This window comes from Mercenaria mercenaria, chromosome 8, assembly GCF_021730395.1.
Source record: "Mercenaria mercenaria strain notata chromosome 8, MADL_Memer_1, whole genome shotgun sequence".
NCBI lineage: Eukaryota > Metazoa > Mollusca > Bivalvia > Venerida > Veneridae > Mercenaria > Mercenaria mercenaria.
The window spans coordinates 6587110-6609464 of record NC_069368.1 but is presented as its reverse complement, the minus strand read 5'-3'; the positions used below and the strand labels follow the sequence as shown (position 1 = coordinate 6609464).

General features: G+C 33.7%; 1 protein-coding gene across 6 annotated transcripts in view; it reads left to right on the top strand.

The window, feature by feature from the left end:
• Window positions 1-22355, top strand: part of LOC123523131 (leucine-rich repeat-containing protein 49-like) — a 112070-nt gene that overhangs the window by 7670 nt on the left and 82045 nt on the right. For 3 of the 6 annotated variants that reach the window (XM_045300786.2, XM_045300784.2, XM_045300783.2), the window contains exon 3: window positions 20182-20373. The exons of 1 other annotated variant lie outside the window; for it this stretch is intronic. In XM_045300786.2, the coding sequence (XP_045156721.2) occupies window positions 20182-20373 (192 nt within the window). Of the gene's footprint in view, window positions 1-685; window positions 824-16950; window positions 17129-20181; window positions 20374-22355 lie in introns of those variants that run through there. 2 more of the 6 variants (XM_045300787.2, XM_045300785.2) reach the window with 2 other exon arrangements.

Sequence of the window (22355 nt, the reverse complement as noted above, 5' to 3'; positions counted from 1 at the left end):
TTGATAAAAAAAAATCTGTTTGTTTTGAAAGTTAATGTTAACTTCTAAAACCGTGTTCTAAAGTCTACTTATTTATTTTATAAGAAGATAGACTTGAAAATCTGTGCAAACAATATTTTGAATAATGACTATTAAAAACTGAATAAGACATTTACAAACACTTGAGTGTTTGATAGAACACTTAACATTTAATATAAATTCAATATTGAAGAGAAAGCCTTCATTAATATCTTAATGTCTGTATAACAACTAAGCATTTAGTTTCTTTAACAAAATAATATTCTCCACTTACATATTCATATGCTTGAAAGTGAACAAATCGACTAGAAGAAAAAATTGTCTTTTTTTTTGTGATACCTTATTGGAAAATTGAGGTTTAAAGCTTTTTTGGATTTAATACATTATGTAAAAATTTGCATAGTTATGGAAAAATATAATGTGATATAAAAAATTATGGGAAAAGAAGTTTATCTTGTTTGAGCTATGGAAAAACATCTTCCGTAAGGGATAGTAATACTGAAGAAATTACATATAAGGTAAGGTATGGGAAAAAACTTATGTGAGATAAGGAAAAAATAATTTTATCCATGATATGGAATAACGCCAGAATGTGTGATTTGGAAAAAAATCTTTATGTGGTATAATGGGAAAGAAGACGTCTAAATGAGATATGGAAAAAAAACATCTGTTTGTAAGATAATAGAAAAAACTGAAATGTAAGACATGGAAAAAAATGAAGGGCATATAAGTAGCAGAAATCAAGTGACTATTACAACTGTGGTACGCTTGCCTGTTGGTAGGAAAGCATTGTTTCTAGGTTGTGGTAGGTATCAAAATTATTTTTTTCTTTATAATGATCCACTTTCATTTTCTTTTTTCATTTGCTTACTACCGAAACTTTCATCTTTTGTGGAAGAAATTGGGTGGTGATTTTTAGTGATTGCCCCATGTCAGGTTCAAAACATTGTCATCTGGTATCAAAAAGTAGGTCACTAGGTCAAATCATAGAAAACCTTTCTAACACTAGAGGCCATATTTTCTACCTGATCTATATGAAGCCATATTTTCTAGTAGATTTACATGACATCTAGTCTAAATGTTTGTCTTAATGAAATCAAAGGCAGTTGTAAAACTGGGTCTTCTTGGTATAAAGTCTTTGGTATAAGGTCAAATAAAGAGAAAAAAAAATCACATGGTACAACTCTGCCAGAAGAACTATGTGCCCCACTTAGGCCAAATAAAAAATACCAGTGTTTATGGTTATCCAAGCAACCCAAATTTTGAGTGCCAATTCTAACGTCGTTTTTTTTTTACATTTTTTAAGGTTGAAAAAAAAAGGCGAAAAGAATGTGTCTTTCTTTACTGTCAGAACTGAAAGTTAGAGATATAAGAGAAAAAAATATTTGTTAGAATTTATTCATAAGAAATTTGATCAATAACTATATTCACTTTCTAAAACACTTCATTAAATTAAAATTGGAAAAGCAATTTAATTAAAATTATCCTACCTGTGTACCATTTGTTTTCTTCATCATGTTACCCTAGAAACATGTATTTTTTGTGTGGCATTACATATCACATTGGCTTTTAGTTAAACATATTTCTGTTACTTAAAAGAATTATATACAAACCATGGGTAATGAGGACAATAGAGTAAAAGTGAAGGAGTCTAGACCATTCTGTATAGGGTTGTTTCTTCTTCAAAATTCTTTAATCTGCCAGGTGGTAATAAACAACCCTATTTAGGCTATTGAAAAACATTAAGCTGCCAACTCCTTTCAGACTTTAGGGACTTCTGTATTACAAGGTGTATTTTTTCTATCGATTTGAAGTTTTTTCCAAGAGCAAAAAAAAGAAATACCTTTAAATGACGTTTTCTTATGAACCAATGAATGGAACTTCATCAAACTTTGTCTTTAGGATCTATATAAAGTCTTACTCCAAATTTATTCAAATGGGTGCGCTCAGCCCCTGTTAAAAAGGGGTTGCTAGAGCTAAAAAATAGGAACACCATTATTTGACTTCTTGTCATAAACCACTTGATGGATCTTCATCAGGTCTGGTCTGTAGCATTATTTTTAAGCAGTGTTCCAGCCAGGATTTGAAATGGGCAGGGTGGTACTGGTTGAAAGGGCACTTGTGAGTCGCGAAGTGACGAGCAGGGGGAAAGTGTGAGAGAAAATTTTGAAAAACAGAAGGCTAGAGAAGGCCTCAGATTCATTTTCAGTATGAACTATTGTCTTTTATGTGATCCTGTTTTGACTGGAATCATTATGTGTCATGGACAAACATAAATCTGTCAGTGCAGTTTCATTGGTGTGTGTGGTTGTCATATATGTCCTGGACCTATGGGGTTTTTACAGCCTCCATGGTACCAAAATTCTAAATTGTTGTCATTTTTTTGTGGGAGAGGTGGACCTCAGTCTGGGTAGGATGTGTGGTGGTGTAAGGCGTGTTTCAGTAAAACGTATTTCAATTCCGTAGGGTTTAGTTTTTTTTTTGTTTTGTTTTTTTGATAATTTAATTTTGTTCATTGGGTTTTATATCAGACGAACTTAATGTCCGTCATGAAACTTTCCAGCCGAAATTATAATAACTTGTTTTCTAAGTAATAATTTTCGCAAGCATGCACAATCGATGACCAAAAGTATCCTCAGAAGTTACAAACATAAACAAGAGGTTCTTGCAGTTTTGTATATTATATATTTTTTGTAGTTCATTACCTTTTTTTTTTTTTATTAAGAACAGACAACAATGTTGCAGCAGACGACTTCAACTGAACTTTGTTAATCAATGGATAGTGTTCACCAAAATGTTTGGGGTTCTTTACGTGCGTTCAAATATTTTCAAAGTTTAATGGTGTTATTTGTTTGTAACTTTTGCGAAAAGCCGCCAACGTATTTTCAAAGACTAAGTCTCACCTTTTTAGCTCGACTATTCATAGAATAGAAGAGCTATTGCACTCGCCCGTGCGTCGGCGTCCGCGTCCGCGTCCTCGTCCCGATTTGGTTAAGGATTTGTATGTAAGCTGGTATCTCAGTAACCACTTGTGGGAATGGATTGAAACTTCACACACTAATTCACTGTGATAAACTGACTTACATTGCACAGGTTCCATAACTCTATTTTGCTTTTTTACAAAATTATGCCCCTTTTTCGACTTAGAAATTTTTGGTTAAGGTTTTGTATGTAAGCTGGTATCTCAGTAACCACTTGTGGGAATGGATTGAAACTTCACACACTTATTCACTGTGATAAACTGACTTACATTGCACAGGTTTCATAACTCGATTTTGCTTTTTTACAAAATTATGCCCCTTTTTCGACTTAGAAATTTTTGGTTAAGGTTTTGTATGTAAGCTGGTATCTCAGTACTTACTTATGGGAATGGTTTGAAACTTCACATACTTGTTCACTGTCATGATCTGACATGCACTAAGCAAGTCCCATAATTCTACTCTTTTTTTTTCAAAATTATGCCCCTTTTTCGACTTAGCAGTTTTTGGTTAAATTTTTGTATGTAATCTGATATCTCAGTATCCACTAATTGGAATGGATTGAAACTTCACACACTTGTTCACTGTCATGATATGACATGCAGTACAGAGGTTCAATACCTCTACTTTGCATTTTACAAAATTATGCCCCTTTTTCAACTTTTGTATTCATTCAATTGACAAGGCTGTTGAATAGTCGAGCGCTGCTGTCCTCCGACAGCTCGTTTTAATTACTATACTTACATCTAGACAGTGACTGCTAATTCAAAAGTTTAAATTGCCTCTAATAACGATAATTACGAAAGTGATGCTCAAAAAAAGATCCCGAAAATAGTTTGAGTTAATTATCGACTTCGCATGTTGATAGAAGTGTAGCACGTGCACAGTCCCGCCCTCGCGGCATCTAGCTTGACAGATGTAAAACAAAATGATGCTTTGAAATTGCGGTGTGGGGCAGACCTAAAAGGCGGTCACGTGGTATACGGAAGCGACCTTGAAGTTTGGTGACAGGTGTAATATAAAAGTGATGTTGTATATTGCATAACGGAAGCAGCTCTTGCAGCAGGAGATGACAATAAACAGGACACATGAGGCTTTTTTTTACACTAAGGCATATATTTACTGGACTCAAAAGGACACAGGGTGCTATTAAAAATGACAGGGCGCTTTGAGAAAGGGGCAGGGCGCCGCGCCCTTCTGTTCCGCGCTAGCTGGAACACTGTTAAGGTTCGGAGTGTCTCAGTTTCATTCAAATAGGGACCCTATTCAGTGGCTGCTAGAGCTAAAAATAGAAATGCATTTAAATGACATCTTCTCATGAACCCCATCAGTATAAACTCTTCTTCCAAATTTATTCAAATGGCAGCACTCGTCCCCTATCATATATAAGGAGCTGCTAGAGCTAAAAATAGAAAACCATTAATTGACATATTCTCGTAAACTACTTGATGAATCTTCATCGCATTATTTTTAAGGTCCAGTCCCAGATTTATTCAATTAGGGGCCTAGTCCAGGGACTGCTAGTGCTAGAGATATAAATGCATTTAAATGACTACTTCTCATGAACTGCATGATATAACTGCATCAAACTTGATCTGTAGCATCATTGTAAGGTCCTCTTCACAATTTTACACAAACATTCTCCTCTGGAACTACTGTTCAGAATTACCCCAGACTTGCTCTGTAGTACCATGGCAAGATCCTCTCTCGGTTTCTTTTGACTCCATTTAGGGGCCACTTGAGCTAAAAATAGAAAAACCTTTAAACAACCTCACGTCATGAATGGCTTGATAAATCTTGTGTTTCACGGCTACTAAACGCTAGCGCCACCACCAAATTGTGGTGATAAGGAAAAGAGCTATCGACATTTCCGTGGTGCAGCTATCGCCCGTTTTTACTTGTAAACACGTGAGTAAAATTTATATTTTATCTTATATTTTCATTGATAGAACTTTTTCCGAAAATCGGAGAATGTAGTTCTGTGTAACAACACTTTTACTACAGGTTAGCTGTAATTTCATTAAAATATTATGCAAATTGTGGTGCCAGGAGCTTTTCTCCCGAATCTGACAGTGGCATATTTTCATATCGGCCAACATTTGAACACAATTCCGATGATTAGACACACTATAAGAACATACCTGCTCATGCAAATGATGAAGAAATGAATTACACATATTCCCATACACCAAACAATTACGAAAAACGCAGTAAAAAGTTAAAACACGACTATTTTTGAAAGTAGTGGTGCTATCACTCAAGTGGTGGCGCTATACAGTAGTGGTGGCGCTGTTGTATATGATTAGTGACTGATATATTCACTTTTAATATATGAAAATGTCTGTCTGCAAGCCACGGCTACAATAATCGATGTTATCAACCTATCCCACACTACACCCCAGTTACGTTACTAGACAAAATACATGTAGTAAACGATATATGATCACAAAATAATCTACATGGATAAGGATTCAGATTGTACATCTAAGCTCTATTGATTAATCATATTTAATCGATTGGAATTGAAAATTTACTGTACTCACTTTTCAGAAAGGTATTTTGTTTACAATGACATGCAAATGACGTATAAAAACAAAGGGGAGTAACTTTCAGAATCTTAATATAACAAATAAATTCTACACTATCTTCAAATTATTTCCTGGACACAAATCTTTATTTGAAATAAAAGTGTTGCTACTATTTTTCTTGACCTGAATTTAAAGTACACTTACGTTTGTATTTAAGTAGAATATTTAAAGGTTAGAAATAATTCTACATTAACATTTTAAACAAAGGAAAATATTTACTTTGACTACAAGAGTCCCAAGGGTCTGTGAGTATTTTGTTCTCTTTTTTTTTTGATAGAGAATGTTTCATAATGGTAAGTAAACTATGATCGTGTTTTTCTTTCTTTAATAACATAATTCCTTGCAGGAAAATTATCAATTAGAGAATATTGGTGTTTGTTTTGTTCCGGATGCGTCAGCAGTTCGTATTATTGAATGCCATAACAGCGCCACCACTATTGTATAGCGCCATCACTAGAGTTATAGCGCCACCACTTTTAAAAATCCTGGTTTATTTCTTCTAACCAGAGATTCTTTTATTCATGATGTGTGCGTATATAATTATTTATCATTTCTACACCATTTGCATGCGCAGGTATGTTCTTACAGTGTGTCTATTCATCGGAATGATATTCGAGTACTGGCCGATATGAAAATATGCCACTGTCAGATTCGGGAGAAAACCTCCTGATACCACAATTTGCATATTATTTTAATGAAATCACAGCCAACCTGTAGTAAAAGTGTTGTTACACAGAACTACATTCTCCGATTTTCGAAAAAAGTTCTATCAATGAAAATATAAGATAAAATATAAATTTTACTCACGTGTTTACAAGTAGAAACGGGCGATAGCTGCACCACGGAAATGTCGATAGCTCTTTTCCTTACCACCACAATTTGGTGGTGGCGCTAGCGTTTAGTAGCCGTGAAACACAAGACAATTTGCTCACTGAACACATTGATGACCATTTTTCTTATATTTTAGATAGTAACGTAAATGTCACTTTCATATTAATTCCCAATTTGGGTGTGTTATGTTGCATTATTCCCAATTTAAAGGCCCCGACCCCATTCCCAAACCAGTGGAGAAAACACTGCATTAATGTTTAGCAGTATATCACAAAACAACAGAAATTTTTAGTAAACGAACAGCATCTTGCCAAACAACTTATCTGTCCAATACATGTTTTATTGTTCTGTTCCATGGAGTTGGATACTTAAAATATTCTAAAGGAGTTGTCTCCCTTTAAAAAAGAATGCCATTTGTAAAGAAATAAATGTAAACAATTGTCAAAAACGATGTTTTACCTAGTTATGTCAAGTTTAAACACTGGTACGTTGTTGCAAATGCATCAAAACGAAGAGATGTAACAGCTTTTTAAAAATGGTGAGTTTTTAAGGTATTTCCGCAAATTGAAATTAGAAATTCATCTGAAAAAATCAGAACCCTCGAAACAGCTTTCGAAATGCAAGGACACAAAAAATGTATGATAAAAGTTGAAAAGATATATCTGTAGGTAAACTTGCGAGCATAAAAGCTACGCTGAACCCTATCTCCACGGTGCTTTGGAAGAAAATGAGTGAACATTTTTGGTTCCAAATTTTGTATCGTATGCAACCTAAAATGCTATAAAATATTTATTTTCAAATCAAAGAAATGCCAAAATAGTGCACACGAGCGTTACTTTTTCAAGAAAATGTCGTATAATTCTAATGCCAGGGCTCCAGATAATTTTTTTGGCCTAGGAGTAATTACTCATCATAATTCTTGTGAATGAGTAAAATGGTAAAATCTGAAATTGACTAGGAGTAATTTTAACGCTGAAAAAACATAAATGAGAAAAAAACAACACAAAACAGTCGGGCCCTTAAGGGTGTTTCTCTTGTTGCTCTGTCTTCTGAAAAGGCATTGAGTACATACGTTTTTGGTTCTTAAGGTTTGCTTTTTATATATTTATACACGAGCATTTTTGTGTTTTACATGCCATGCCTTTTTGTTTCCATTACGTGTGTTAGAGATTCACCTGGAGGGGATTACTTTTATTTACACTGTCCCATGTCTTTGGAACATGGTGGGGGTAAGAGTGAGGTTGGGTGCGCACCATAAACCGGTTTAAGCTCCCCAGTGGTGTTTTTGCCACTGACCGTTCCAAGGCGGTGCCCCACTGTGTTCCTTTGTTTGTTCGTTTTGTCCTTGTGTGTTGACTTTGTGTGCGCGTGTGTGTGTATGCTTATTGTTCGTCTTGTCCTTATGTGTTGGCTTTGGGTGTGTGTGTGTTGTTTGTTTTGTCCTGATGTGTAAGCTTTGAGTGTGTGTGTGGTGCACGCGTTTGCGTGCTGGGGGGTTCGTTTTGAGGAGGCTGCGCTTTTGGTGAGTGGCACTCCCTGTTTGATATTTTTCTTTGTTTTTATAACTATTAACATATTTATTGGGTGTAACACCCATGACTTATGTCAAGTTTTTGCTTTTTATTCACAATCAGTATCAATCAAAATTTTACTTTCTGTCATATAGTCTTTCAAAGACATTTTGGTTGCATTTTGATGGTCAGTGGAATCACAATGCCTATCTATAGTAGACTTTTGGAGGTTACTAGAACCAGTGGACACAAACACATTTTTCATTTTACACTTTAAGCATAATGCACATTTTAATTTAGTTTGTATAGGATTGCCAGAATCAATAACATTCCAAGGATATAATTCTTTCCAAACCGCATGCGTTTTCTCCGAAATTGAAACATGCTTCGGCTTCATACTCACTACGGTATCCAAAAGATTAGCCAATATACCTTTTATGATGTTTTTTTTTTTTTTTTTTTTTTTTTTTTTTGATCATTTTTTTGTAGGTTGAAAGAAAGACTAAAGCGTTTTTTCACCTTTAGAAATTAGCAGTCTTGGAAAGAGACATTTTGTTTTTGTTTACTTCACACCGGAAGTTGATGATTTAAATCGACACCGCTTTTAAATACACTACCGTACCATCAATATTAGTTAATACACGCATTGAGTGTATAGTTTAACCTAGGTTTATAGAGATCATACGATGCGTGTATACGTTCAATGTGGGAGAATTAATGCTGATCGGCTATGTTACGTAACGCATCAAGACGATTCAGATTTTGTTTTTACGCTAGTAAAAAAGCATTGTGTGCGTTTCTGTAATTTCATATACGTTTTTATACGCTTAGAAATTATTAGACATGCGTATTTGCATTATTTCTATACGTAATTTACGCTAATACGCATCTTATCTGGAGCCCTGTAATGCGCAAAACACGTGCACAGTTTTTCTAAAATATTTCGCCGCCATGTTTATTTCAAGGAATAAAATATATGATTGTTCTTTTACCTGAGATTTCCTTACTGAAATATGTATGTCTCCTTATTCATGGTTAGAGATATCCATTTAGTATAGTTTTTCACTGTCCGATCTCCTTAACCTGTTACCGATCCTTCACATTTAAAGAATAAACGCAATATGTAATGATAGTTTTTCGCTTTACACACCTCCCTTGGACAAGAAAGCCGTTTCACTTAAAATTTGTAAGCATCTGCTGACAAAATATTACTGAAAGATCGAAACTTTTTCTTAAATAAAGTTGAATTTCAATCATTTTCAAAAACTGGAAATACTGCACATTGTGTTGAATTTATAAATAAAACAAAAATCCCCAAAATAAACCATTTTAGATCTTTTCCGGGAACTATACGTTTCAGCTGAACAACACATTTGAAGATGACACAAAACTGATTTCTCTTCATAAACAATGTCAAAGTTCACCTGAGGAACATTGCTGAAAAAGTAAAAGTGCTTACTTGTTTCAGTTTTACGTCCTGTAGAAAACAATCAACTTTCAATTTTAAATGCATAGATGTTCTATAATTATTCCAATATAAAGAATCGTCCGATCTTTTCCGTGAGAAATAAAACGAAGCAAATTTAACTATTTGTTTACACTTCAACCATGTGAAATTAAAGGCATGTATTATCACGAGACTCCCGTGCATTTTGAACCTCGTGGTGAATAAACTGAATTTACTTTAAAGTATGGTGTCTCAGCTGAGCCAGTTATTTGTTCATTTCAGACATATATTAAAGAAGTGTTTATGAGATTACAGGCCTCGATCTTAACCTACTTTTGCTGGTAGCCAGCAGGGCTACCAACTTATGAAATCAAGTAGCCCGACCAGGTTTCTGGTAGTCCCGTTTTGGAAAAGAGAAAAATATATTACAGTCTTCACCTTAATTTTTTTTCAGCATTTGTCCTTTCGGGCAAGTAAGTTAAAAAACCATTTGCCAGAAAACAATTTTAATTGCCCGAAATCATTTTGTTTATAAATATGATGTATTTTAGTTTATGCTTGATTCAACATTCAGTTATTTAAATGGTAGGCAACAAACCTACCCACACTATCCATGGGCAGGCTAAGCCAACGTAAGTGGATAACCATGTTACAATATTCAAGTAACTAGCAGACAGAAATTATGGGAGAAAACTGTAGAAAAAAAGTAAGACCTATACCAGTATCTAGTTATATGCCAGGCGTGGGGTTCAAATTTTCACTACCCTTCTAAAACTTACTTTTTTAGCCAGGGCCTTTAAAATATAGTGTAGCTGTTCAAATTTAACTGCAATAATGGATCAGCCTGGTTAGCCCCCCCCCCCCCAAAAAAAAAAATGTTGTGTTTCTGGTGGCATGACCAAAAAAAAGTAGGGTCGGTATTTGTTTTGTTTTTTTGCATTATGATCAAGTAAATGTAGCCTATTATCACAGTCAGGGGCGACGTGGACACAATAATCATCATCAACCCACCCGTGTTTAAAGCGGAAAAAAACATTAACAATTATCGGTAATTATTCTGTTGATAAACAAGTAATTGGCCTTGTTTTCATCATAAATTTAAACCCCCTCAAAGAGCTAAAAGAAGTGTGTCGGTATCATGGCATCTAAAGTGGAGATCAAAGGGGTTTAGTTGCCCGAGATTGTCATGGCATTACGTCATCTTTTCGCACCCTGTGACACATCACTGTCTGATCGTACGGCCTCGGTTCTTTTAATTGCTGAGAAGAAATCAGTAAAAAAGTATCTTCTTTAATTTTTTTTAAAAGCGAATGTGCAATATCCCATATAAACTGACAGGTAAATGTGTCAAACGATAATAGTAGATATCCTACCTCTGTGACCTATTTGCCCTCAAGGAATTTTACCATATTGTTTGAAAAGAATATCTGACATAGTGTCGAGTCTAAAAAGACATGTACAAAGATTCATTTACTTATTAAACTTATTAAAAACCACAGCGACATCATACTGCTTTATTTTAAAACAATCATTGTTTTTATTTACGTTCACGAGGTCCCGTAACCTATTCATCCGCACTTGCAGAAATCTGTTTGCCAAAAATCGTTTTACTCGATGTATTTAAATTGCTGCTGCTTTTTCATTATTTAAGATTTTTTAATTCTGTTTTTTTGTACTTTCTTGTCAAAAGTCTGAATTTTATGACCGTAGTACGTATTATTTATTTACTTTTAGAAATAAATAAAAAATTAAGATCCGATGTTTGAAATTTTACAAATAATTGTATGAAACTTTGATCGTTTTTATAGAATTTTGCCTAAATTTCTGTCAACATCTTATTAAAATCGTTATAGAATTCAAACTGTATTATTTCTAAAGCAGTGCTGAAAATTTGAAGCGATTATATTAAAAAATGAATGCACTACAAGCGTTTTTTGTGTACGTGTCAATATACATTTAAGTAACGGCGATACGATAGGTCGCACGTGCTCTTGGAATGGAAAATTACTGGCATGACGTTTTGATATCTTTACGGTTCGCGGGTAAATTCCAGTCAATCCAGGTAATTTTTAGGGATGTAATTTCTGAATTTTGTAAAGTTACTTTATATATTGCAAATCTGAAGTCATCAATTCATGCATAAATATACGACAGCTAGTATTTAGGATGTACATTTCAGATTCATGAAGTTCTTTTTTGTAATTATTGTGAAAATTAAGGGATTTAAATTTCGGAAAAATGGCCGACCGGTGTTATGCGGACCGAAAATATCGTTGTCATTTAAAAGGAAACATCAGATAAATTGGTGAAATTTCACGCTTTTATTATTAACATGTTTGAAAACCTAGTAGCCCGACGGACTACCCAGCTTGGGAAATTCAGTAGTCCGTCTGAAAAACTGGTAGCCTCGGGCTACCGGGCTACCGTCAAGATCGAGGCCTGGATTATGCATGTGTACGAATATTTACTAGTCTACTTTATATTAACGACGATAGAAAACAAGTGTGCACTCGGCAAATAGCAAGTCTATCATTTTCAGCTGTATACTGAACACTGATCACAATGTTCGTAATTTTCAGATAAAGAACTCGTAATCCTTGGTTTCGTAGACAGTCTTAGTACTGGACCACTGTTTCCGCTGTCAACACCGCAGTAATGTAAAGTCAGTGTCCATTTCTATGCCGGAATTTCAATGCACATTTATTATCTTTAAATCTATGAAAGTGTGAAAAAATATCATTGTTTAACGAAACCAAGATGCAGAAAAGTTACTTTGAGACATTGCTGATTTAATCATCAGGTTTTCGCGTGACATTGTTCAAATGATTGCATTTTGTAAATGTTTCGTAGCTATATACAACTGTATACAAATTGTATTACCTCCTAACATATTTGGCTGTACATTTTTTCTGGGATTTATTCTCACTGTGTTTTCAAAAACATGCTGCATTATTCTCATATTGTTTAAAAAGTTGATAGATCAAAATTGGTTAGTTATGAGTGAGAAAGTTACGTTAAGTAATTTCGGTAGTTACCGCAGGAAGTGCCGAAAATTCCATTTCCACCAAATTTTCCGTGAGGTAAGCAGCGCGTAAGTACATAAATTCCACTATAATAAATTAAACCTTTCTTATACTTGCACTATCCTTGAAAAGAATTTTGGATCGTTGCCAAATCTTGTTCACATTAAGTCTGAGACTTGTCTTACAATTTTAGGCAGTCTGGTACACCATATGTTACGCACATTGCACTATTTTTATGTATGCTGAAAATAGCAATATGTACAGATTTATTTTCATTTTAGTATATGAGGTGGTCAGATTTGAAAACAGATTTTGTAATAAGTTTAGTTCTATTCAGTAAGACAATTCTCCTATGCACTAATTGAAACTTTGAACTAACTTTTGCCATTCATGAATTTTTAATAAAGTATTTTGAAAGGATTTATAAATCTAACCAAAAATTTGGAAAAATACAGGTAAAATATCTTCTTTGTTTATTTCCAAATTTTAGTTTTACTTTTTATACAGCTACTTTTAGTTCAGGTCTTGCAAACTGAGCTGTTTTTGTATTCTGGAACAGCTGCATTTGAAAGCTTTTGTTCACTATGTTTTCACACTTCAAATGAAGGTCACTCTAAATTCAAGATGGCGGAAGTACCTTAAAGGCACTGAACTGTCCCTTCATGCAGTCCCTTTCCGGAATTCAATACATATATGAGTAAATTGACAATGGTTTTGTAGAATAAATGAAATGTTTTATATGCTGTTAAATTTTCATGTAAAACAATGCTTTCTTTCTATGATTTAATGATGTTCGAACTTTTTTCTCCGAAACATGGACCTACCTCTTAAGAAAATTAGAAATGTCTCAAGAGATTTGTAGCAATCAAAATGCAGTATAATTATGAACCATAATTCATGCGCAACATAAAAATTGCCTCACAAAGCGTAAATTACGTAACTGTAGACTCGTAAAAAAAAATGGGTAATTTATGACTCTGTTATTGCCATTTTACAGTAAGTGCATTTTTGTACCTGATGTAATTTATTTGTGTTTTATGTGTTATCTTCATTTCAATCTTAAACACAATTAGCGTGCCGAAAAATCCCGCCCCTCAACCCTGCAAGGAAAGTCTCTTCAGTTTGCTTGTTTATAAAGAGCTCATGCCTTATCAGTGCTTAAAAATGAAGTTTATCGCTTAGAATTAAGTTTATCGCTCAAAACTGAAGTTTATCGTTTATTCAATGTCTGATTGAATGTTTCGATTGACATTTCTGTATTTGTAGGTAAGGCCTCTTGTGTCATAAAGAAAAGTTTGCAAATATCATGACTCTGGTTTATTTGTTCTTTCATTTCTTACTTTGACAATAACATGATAGCTGTGTATATTTAAAGATAACTTGTGTATACAGAAATGATATATTCCCTGTCAAGTGTAGTCTTTTGTTGTTCTTTGATTCAGCAATAAATTACAGTATGATACTTCTATGTGTAAGAAAGATAGATTTGTGATTTTTATATTTACTGTAAATACTCAGTCATAAGTCTGATCATTTGTCCTGCAAGAAACACTCATGATGTATAGTAGTAGACTTATTACTGAGACATGTCTAAAAAGAAAGGTCCACAATGCATTTCTGTATATTGAAGTAGTGCCCTATGGGTTTTGTCTTTGGGGACTATAGATTGACTGCCCATCAGTCTGTCCCTCATCTCCTGCAATAGCTTGATATGTGCCTTAGATATTTCAATGAAACTTGGTATGGTGATAAAGGATCATAAGGAGATATTCATGTCTTTTTATTTTCTTACGTGCAAAAATCTTGTTGCTATGGCAACAGGTAGGAAAAAAACTATGTCAAAATGTCGATCCTTTGCTAATTTGAAAAGTACAAGTTTCATGAAATATGTGTTTGTCTGCCCATTCATACATTTTTAGCTCGACTTTTCGAAGAAAAAGTAGAGCTGTTGTACTTGCCCCGGCGTCGGTGTCGGCGTCGCCGTTGGTTAAAGTTTTTGATAAAGTGTAATATCTCTGTTACTATCAAAGCTATTGACTTGAAACTTAAAATAGTTATTTACTACCAAAGTCTACACCAGGAGAAACAATTCCCATAACTCTGATTTGAATTTTGACAGAATTATGCCCCTTTTTAACTTAGAATTTTTGGTTAAAGTTTTTGATAAAGTCAAATATCTCTGTTACCATCAAAGCTATTGACTTGAAACTTTTAATACTTACTTACCATCAAAGTCTACACCAGGAGAAACAATCCCTATAACTCTTGATTTGAATTTTGACAGAATTATATCCCTTTTTAACTTAGAATTTTTTGTTAAAATTTTTGATAAAGTCAAATATCTCTGTTACTATTAAAGCTTTTGACTTGAAACTCAAAATAGTTATTTACTATCAAAGTCTACACCAGGAGACACAATTCCCATAACTCTGATTGAATTTTGACAGAGTTATGTCCCTTTTTAACTTGGATTTTTTTTTTATTGGCGAAGCTCTAATAAAATTATTCAGTGTCAAGCACTGAGAAAAGCCGAGCACGCTGTCTTACGGACAGCTCTTGTTCTGTCTGACAGTCATTCTCAATAGATGGATCCTGATCCTGCCATAGCTTTAGAAGTACGAGAGTTCTTTATATGGATTTAAAGAAATATTTTGAATATTAATATGTACGCCACTTTATTTTTTCCATTAAATTTTGTAAGTCTCTTGTAAATTATATTAGTGTTACTTAAAATCCGACAAAAATAATTATTATACATATATAGATACAGGGCTCAACAAATCCACTTGTCTGCTCATAAATATGAGTAGAAATCGGCTCCGGGCGTGTAGAACTTGATGTAGTACTCGTCCTACAGGACGAGTGAGCTTTGATTATCTCCAAAACTAATGCAAATACTGGATTAAAACTCTATAGATATTTTAACATTTAGGGTAATATTCCTGCTTCTGGGACAACAGTTTGAATTGTCAAGCACTGGTTGTCTTACGGACAGCTCATGTTATAATTTGTGTGCACGTGCATGTATAGGTACACACAAATATAGATATGCACACATATGTAAATATTTACGCATACACTTATACTTCAGTACATGTATATATATCTTTTAACCGAAGTTGTACATCATAGTTCAAGTATTTAAAAAAGGTATTTCTTATGTTAAACTAAAATTGAATCTTGATTACTTCAAAATCAAGTCTATCACAAATGAAAGACATTATGATATGTTGTATGAAATATAATTTAAGATAGCTCAAGTGCAGTCATTTGTTGTTTTCAACTGTTACAAAAGACTCCTTTTTCGCAACCTAAATGGGGTTAAACCAAGTTTAATTAAACGTCTTTCAGTTTCTTAAGATTTGAAAAAAACTTTCTTGATAATAGACTGTAAACCAGATGTACATAATTGTACTCTTTATCAAGTGCTTTTTCATTTTCATATTATTGACTCAATGTTTAAGTTTTAATTGAAGATTTTTTCGCTTAACAAGCCTTTAGTGATAGGCTGCCGAAATATAGTATAATGTATTAATGCAATGTTGAATAATTCCAAATGGATTAAATGAAATTCGTTGTTGGGCCATAGTTTTCACAAATTAATCGTGGTTGTTTTTCTGTCATGCGATTATATAATGACGACTGTTTGTTATTTGAAATAAATCTTTATGTTCATGACTTAAAATTTATGTAAATTAAAACATGCACTTTGAACGCAGCATACATAAATGGAAATGTTGAGATGTTTAACTATCGTTAAGACTTGTGGCTAAAAGGGTTAGGATTAAAAGTTTATTTTTAAACAAAAAATTTCTTATATTTATTATTGGACAGGATTAGCATGACTTTAAATTAAAAACAGCATGATTTTGAATTAAAAAAGTGCACTTTAATTTGAATGCATCGTAAAATTGAAATTTTGGGATGTTTAATATATATTGTATAGATTTGTAGCTGAAAGGAATGGATTAGAAGAGTTTATTTGTAAATACGAATTATCTTAACATTTCTTTAAAGTGATATTTGTAAATGAATTTTAATAAGGTTGATGAACGATTTTTAGAAAGTTTAATAAAGTGTTGGATATAGATATAAAATTCTGTCAGTTAAACTTGTTTTCAGAGGAAATTAGAAAAGACAACTATATGGACTAACATGTGAAAGATGATTTTAAGTTTTAGAGAGTTTTTTCAGGGATCAAAAATAGTAGAAGATGTGTATTTAGAAATAAAACATGAAAATACAAAATCTTATTTGTACATGAATTAATTTATTGTTTTTCTTGAGAATTTTTAAGTTTCATTTTCAGATTATAAACATCGCATAGAGTTTTTTTATTTGTAAAAAATTATGATGGAGAATTTAAATATTCTTTTATCTGATAGATCATGGAAGAGGACAATTTTGTGCTAGATTAAATGATTGAAATTTGAATATCTATTGTAATGTGCATGTCAATAAAGAATGAGGTACAATAGTTTAGTGCATTACCTGTAAAAGATACTTATGAACAAAACAAAATTAAAAAAAAAACAGCTTATCAGTTAATGTCGACTTGCATAAATTTGTTAGGAATGTAAACAGTCATCTGACTTTGAAATGGCTAAAACGGTAAAAAAGCTGCCTGGTCGGCCTTCCACTGCACCTTGCAGAGTTACTCCCCTTGGTAACGATCATTTGGTACCTGCAGCACCCTTCTTTGTAGTTTGGGTGAAACATCAACCAGACAAAGGTATATACTTCTATTTTATAAATTATTTTGTTTTTTCTGTCAACAAATAACAAAATATTTGAAATTTAACCCTTATCATGCTGGACACGACTGAGTCTGCCTTTGCGACCAGTGTAGATCATGATCAGCCTGCACATCCATGAAGTCTGATCATGGTCTGCACTGTTCGCCATTCAGTCAGTATCTCTTTTGGTAAGCACCCCTTTTTAAAGTTAATAGTACTGTCCAAATTGAAAGATGGACAAGTTCATTATTGAAATTTAGCAGGGAAAGGGTTAATTCCAGTTGAAATTAAAGGTTTCAGAAATAAACTGAATTCATAATTTTATACACTATTTTAACAATACTAGAAGTACTCTAGCCACACCTGTCATAAGCAGCCAGTCAAGAGAAGGGGCAAAAGTGACCTTTTAAGACAGGTTGTTCACTAAATACAGGTTATTTACTGCTTACACAGGGCTGCCTGCTGTAGTGTCTTAGCCAGAAATTAATATTTACAGTTCACATGGTATGTTTCCTTTGTAGAAAACTTAGATATTACATAATAAACAGTGATGGTACTTTCAGTTCCTATTAATTATACTAACTTCAAAATTGCAGCAATCCCAAGGTCTCAAGCATTTGTTGGCTGAGTGTTTGTTTGATGTGTTATTTATATTGTCATGTAAAGACTGGTTAATTAAAAAATAATGATTATCATGGAAAATTTGTATTGTGATGTGGAGCCAATATGCTATTATATCTAAATGTACTGATGACTCTCAGCTTGCAACAACTAGGGTTGTTTGATTTTTTTTTTTTTCATTTTTGTCAAATTTTTAAATGACAAAATTCGCTGTGAGATCAGTTAAAATAATTTGAATGTAAATGAGACTGGAATTCTGTGTGTAATGATATGGTGTGTCTTTTAGAGTGTTGTGTATGTAAGAGATTGATTTTTAGCTTGACTATTCGAAGAATAGTCTAGCTATTCTACTCACCCTGGCGTCGGCGTCGGCGTCACACCTTGGTTAAGTTTTTGCATGCAAGTACATACAGCCATCAATTAAAGGCATATAGCTTTGAAACTTATTTTTTCTTTTTCTAGGTCAATTACCAACCTCTCTGGGTCAAGTCCCATAACTCTGACATGTATTTTGAGCAAATTATGCCCCCTTTTGGACTTAGAAAATTTTGGTTAAAGTTTTACATGCAAGTTACTATCTCCAAAACTAATGCAGATATTGATTTGAAACTTCACATGTGTCTTCGGGTTATAAAACTAGTTGATAGCAGCAAGTCCCATAACTCTGACTTCATTTTGGCCAAATTATGCCCCCTTTTGGACTTAGAAAATTCTGGTTAAAGTTTTGCGTGCAAGTACATACAGCTATTTCTAAAAGGCATATAGATTTGAAACTTATTTTTTCTTTTCTAGATCAATTACCACCTCACTGGGTCAAGTCCCATAACTCTGACATGTATTTTGAGCAAATTATGCCCCCTTTTAGACTTAGAAAATTTTGGTTAAAGTTTTACATGCAAGTTACTATCTCCAAACTAATGCAGATATTGATTTGAAACTTCACATGTGTCTTTGGGTTATAAACTAGTTGATAGCATCAAGTCCCATAACTCTGACTTTCATTTTGCCAAATTATGCCCCTTTTGGACTTAGAAAATTCTGGTTAAAGTTTTGCGTGCAAGTACATATAGCTATTACTAAAAGGCATATAGATTTGAAACTTATTTTTCTTTTCTAGATCAATTACTAACCTCACTGGATCAAGTCCATAACTCTTACATGTATTTTGAGCAAATTATTCCCCTTTTTGGACTTAGAAAATCAGGTTAAAGTTTGCATGCAAGTACATCAGCAATTACTAAAAGGCATATAGATTTGAAATTATTTTTTCTTTTTCTAGATCAATTCCAACCTCACTGGGTCAAGTCCCATAACTCTGGCATGTATTTTGGGCAAATTATGCCCCTTTTGGACTTTGAAAATTCTGGTTAAAGTTTTACATGCGAGTTTCTATCTCCAAAACTAATGCAGATATTGAACTGAAGCTTCACATGTGCCTTCAGGGTTATAAAACTAGTTGATAGCAGCAAGTCCCATAACTGATATGCATTTTGGTCAAATTATGCCCCCTTTTGAACTTAAAACTCTTTTGATATTTAACCTTTTTGGGTAATATTTTCCTGCTTCTGGGACAATATTTCGAATAGTCGAGCTTGGCTGTCTTACGGACAGCTCTTGTTTTCCACATTGGAAGGTCAGATAGATTTCAAAATTCAGTTTTTACGATTGCACCCCTAGAAGTTCAGTAAAACATTGGTGGGTCAAGGTCAGAAGGGAACTTGAGTGTTCCAGGGTCTCGAGCAGTCTAAACAGAGATACGGAATATAAGGAAAATGGTGGGGGCCACATGAACTTGCTTTAGAGATCCTGGGTACTCTTGCCAATGATGTTAGAGTGTGTAGTGTTTTACTGTAGTAGGACACATTGCATTGGTTAGGGAGTGAGTGGTATTCATGATGTTGGAGTTGCATGAATTCCTTGCACGTTGTTGCACAATATATATTTGTATATTAGAGTAGTGAACAGAGCTCAAGACACATCTCTGAAGTTAGGATTGTACTATAAGGGAAGTTACAGTATACATACTGCTGTCTGATCACATGGTTTGCAAAAAAAGCATCCCTTGTTGGAAAGTGCAGTTTAGTTGCGCATATTTTTTTTAGATTTTAGCTTCAAGAGTTGTTGTAAATTTAGAGCTGTTTTTACATATGTGATTCTGGAAAGTTGTCTTTTTTCCAAGTTTAAAGAATTTTTTATATCAAGAGTTCTGCAAGCCATCTTTTCCAGATAAGAGCTTTTTCATGTCAATGGTTGTTGAAATCACCTTTCCATTATTAAATTTAAATGTCAAGTCTTTAACATCTCCTCTGCTTAGCTTCTGCAGTCTTATTTTCCTCAACCTAGAATAGCTTTCTGCTATATTTTAAATCTTGAGCTCTGAAAAAGTAGTTCCTTTCAATATTTGATGTCTGCACTATTTTCTTTACAGAGAAGCTACCTATTCACTACCGTAGTAACAATAAGTCGAAGCAGCAACAAATAGTTCCAGTTTCAGCTGCCAATGTGCATGATCTCTCGCATGTTCCAGTTGACTTATTGTCCGGCGACGATGAAGATGGCCGCCACTCTAGAAGCTCCCTCTTCTCACCAAAACAACAAAAAACACCCGCATTTCTACCAGGTTGGTGACGGGCTGCACTAAATGTTTGGGTTCTTATGAGCAGATCCAGGATTTTAGTTTTTGAGATGGTACATCAGAGACTTGACTCCAGGGTTATAAAACTTGAGTTTGGGAAGCAGTCTCATAGTGCATCATTGTCATTGGTCAGTTTCAAAACTGTAATCAGAAACAACCAATCAGATGCTAGAGTTTCTAGACTGGTCTTCAAATTCATCTTTATAACATTTGACCCTGATGTAAGTCAAACTGGTGCAAAAGATTTAATCTGCATAAATGTCTAGAACCATGAATAAATACATGTTCAGTAAAAAGTAATGCTATTTAGAATTACTGCCCACTGTTTTTGTCATCTTCTGCATAATTATAAACAGTTCAAAATGGCAACATGCAGTTACCAAAATATTACAACCAAGTTATATTTTACTATTGAATTGGGTAATAACTTTGGATCTGCTTATACTACTAACTTTAGAATCATATGTACTAACTCAAGGTTGTACTAATATTGTTGCAGTTAGAATTTAGTTTTTCACTGCATGGTGACAAAAATCGTCTTGAAAATATTTCTACATGCTTCTGAACAATACGGGTTGATCTCCTTGCATTGTAGAACGTCCTCAAAGATTCTTTTCCATTATAGAAGTTTTTTTAATCCACAGAGAAAGTGTCTGGGACAGAAAAAGTATTTAAGAATGCTTTTCTCGTCTGTCATGGAAAAAGTTCCGTACCGCTCGGTAAGAGTAGAATAGATAGAAAATACATTATTTATATAGCAGAACTGTTTGTTATAGCATCTGTAATCTTAGAAACAGACTATATAACCAAGATGAAAGGTAAAGGTGACACTAATAGGCTAACGAATCTTAGAAACAGACTATAGGCTAAGGTTGAGGAAAAATATACTTTAGATGTCCTGTTGTAAAAGTTTATTTAGCACTCAAACTGTTAGTTTTTCTTTCCAGCCAGTCCACCAGTCCAGGGTCATGCTCATATGTCATACCTGTAATACCTAGAATTCACTTAATTTGCAGGTCCCTAAATTTCAAGCTGATCCCTAAATTTACTTGCTGGTCCCCTCAAGTTTTAGCTGGTTCTTGATAGTGCTGTTAGATATTATTCCTATTTAATTTAAATTTCTGAGTCTCTACTAAAAAGCTGCTTTGCCATTTTCTACCCTCCTTTACTAGAACTTAGACTTATCATCAGTTTTAATATATACACTTGTAATCATTCATAAAATATAAGGAATTTAAGAAGGGAAGTAAATCTTTAAAAAATATATGATTGTGTATAAAACACAAGGTTGAGTTTGCTCCCTTCAACTGTTCAGATAGATTTAGGTAAGCCTTGATCAGACCTATGTAATAGAATAAAGCTGTGTCCAGCACATTACAATGTTTGTTGGACAAATTGTGTCACATCATCATCTAAGATCTAACATAAATGCAAAATATCACACACTTTTCATTGTCAAAACATCATTACCTTCGTACCATAATTGCCAGTAAAAAACTCTGACCATAAAAGTGAAGAAAACCAGTCAAAGTTTCAGAAAAGATAATTATGTAAATGTTTATCCCGACATATCTGGAGCTTTTCTGTCGATTTTCAATTTTTATTTTATGCATGAACTTTAAAAAAAAAACACTTTATAAAGGTAAACAAACTTGCATGTTTCATTATCAGCCAGTCACATTTCACCATGGTCAAGTATTCTGTAAGTTCCCTACACAAGACTGACTGATTCACAAATTTAATGAAATGTTGTACGTATTCTGACCGAAAATAGTTTTCATCAGTAAGCCAGGCACAGTCTTTTGCTTCTGGATTTACAAGGATTTTATTTTCTCAGAAATCTAGATAATTTAGTATGCTTTAAAAGAATGTCAGATTTTCATCTCAGTGCAAAAGGGGGATAACTGCTTTGACATAATGAAGCACTTATCCAGTTTTTTGTGCTGAGGTAATGATACATAGAATTT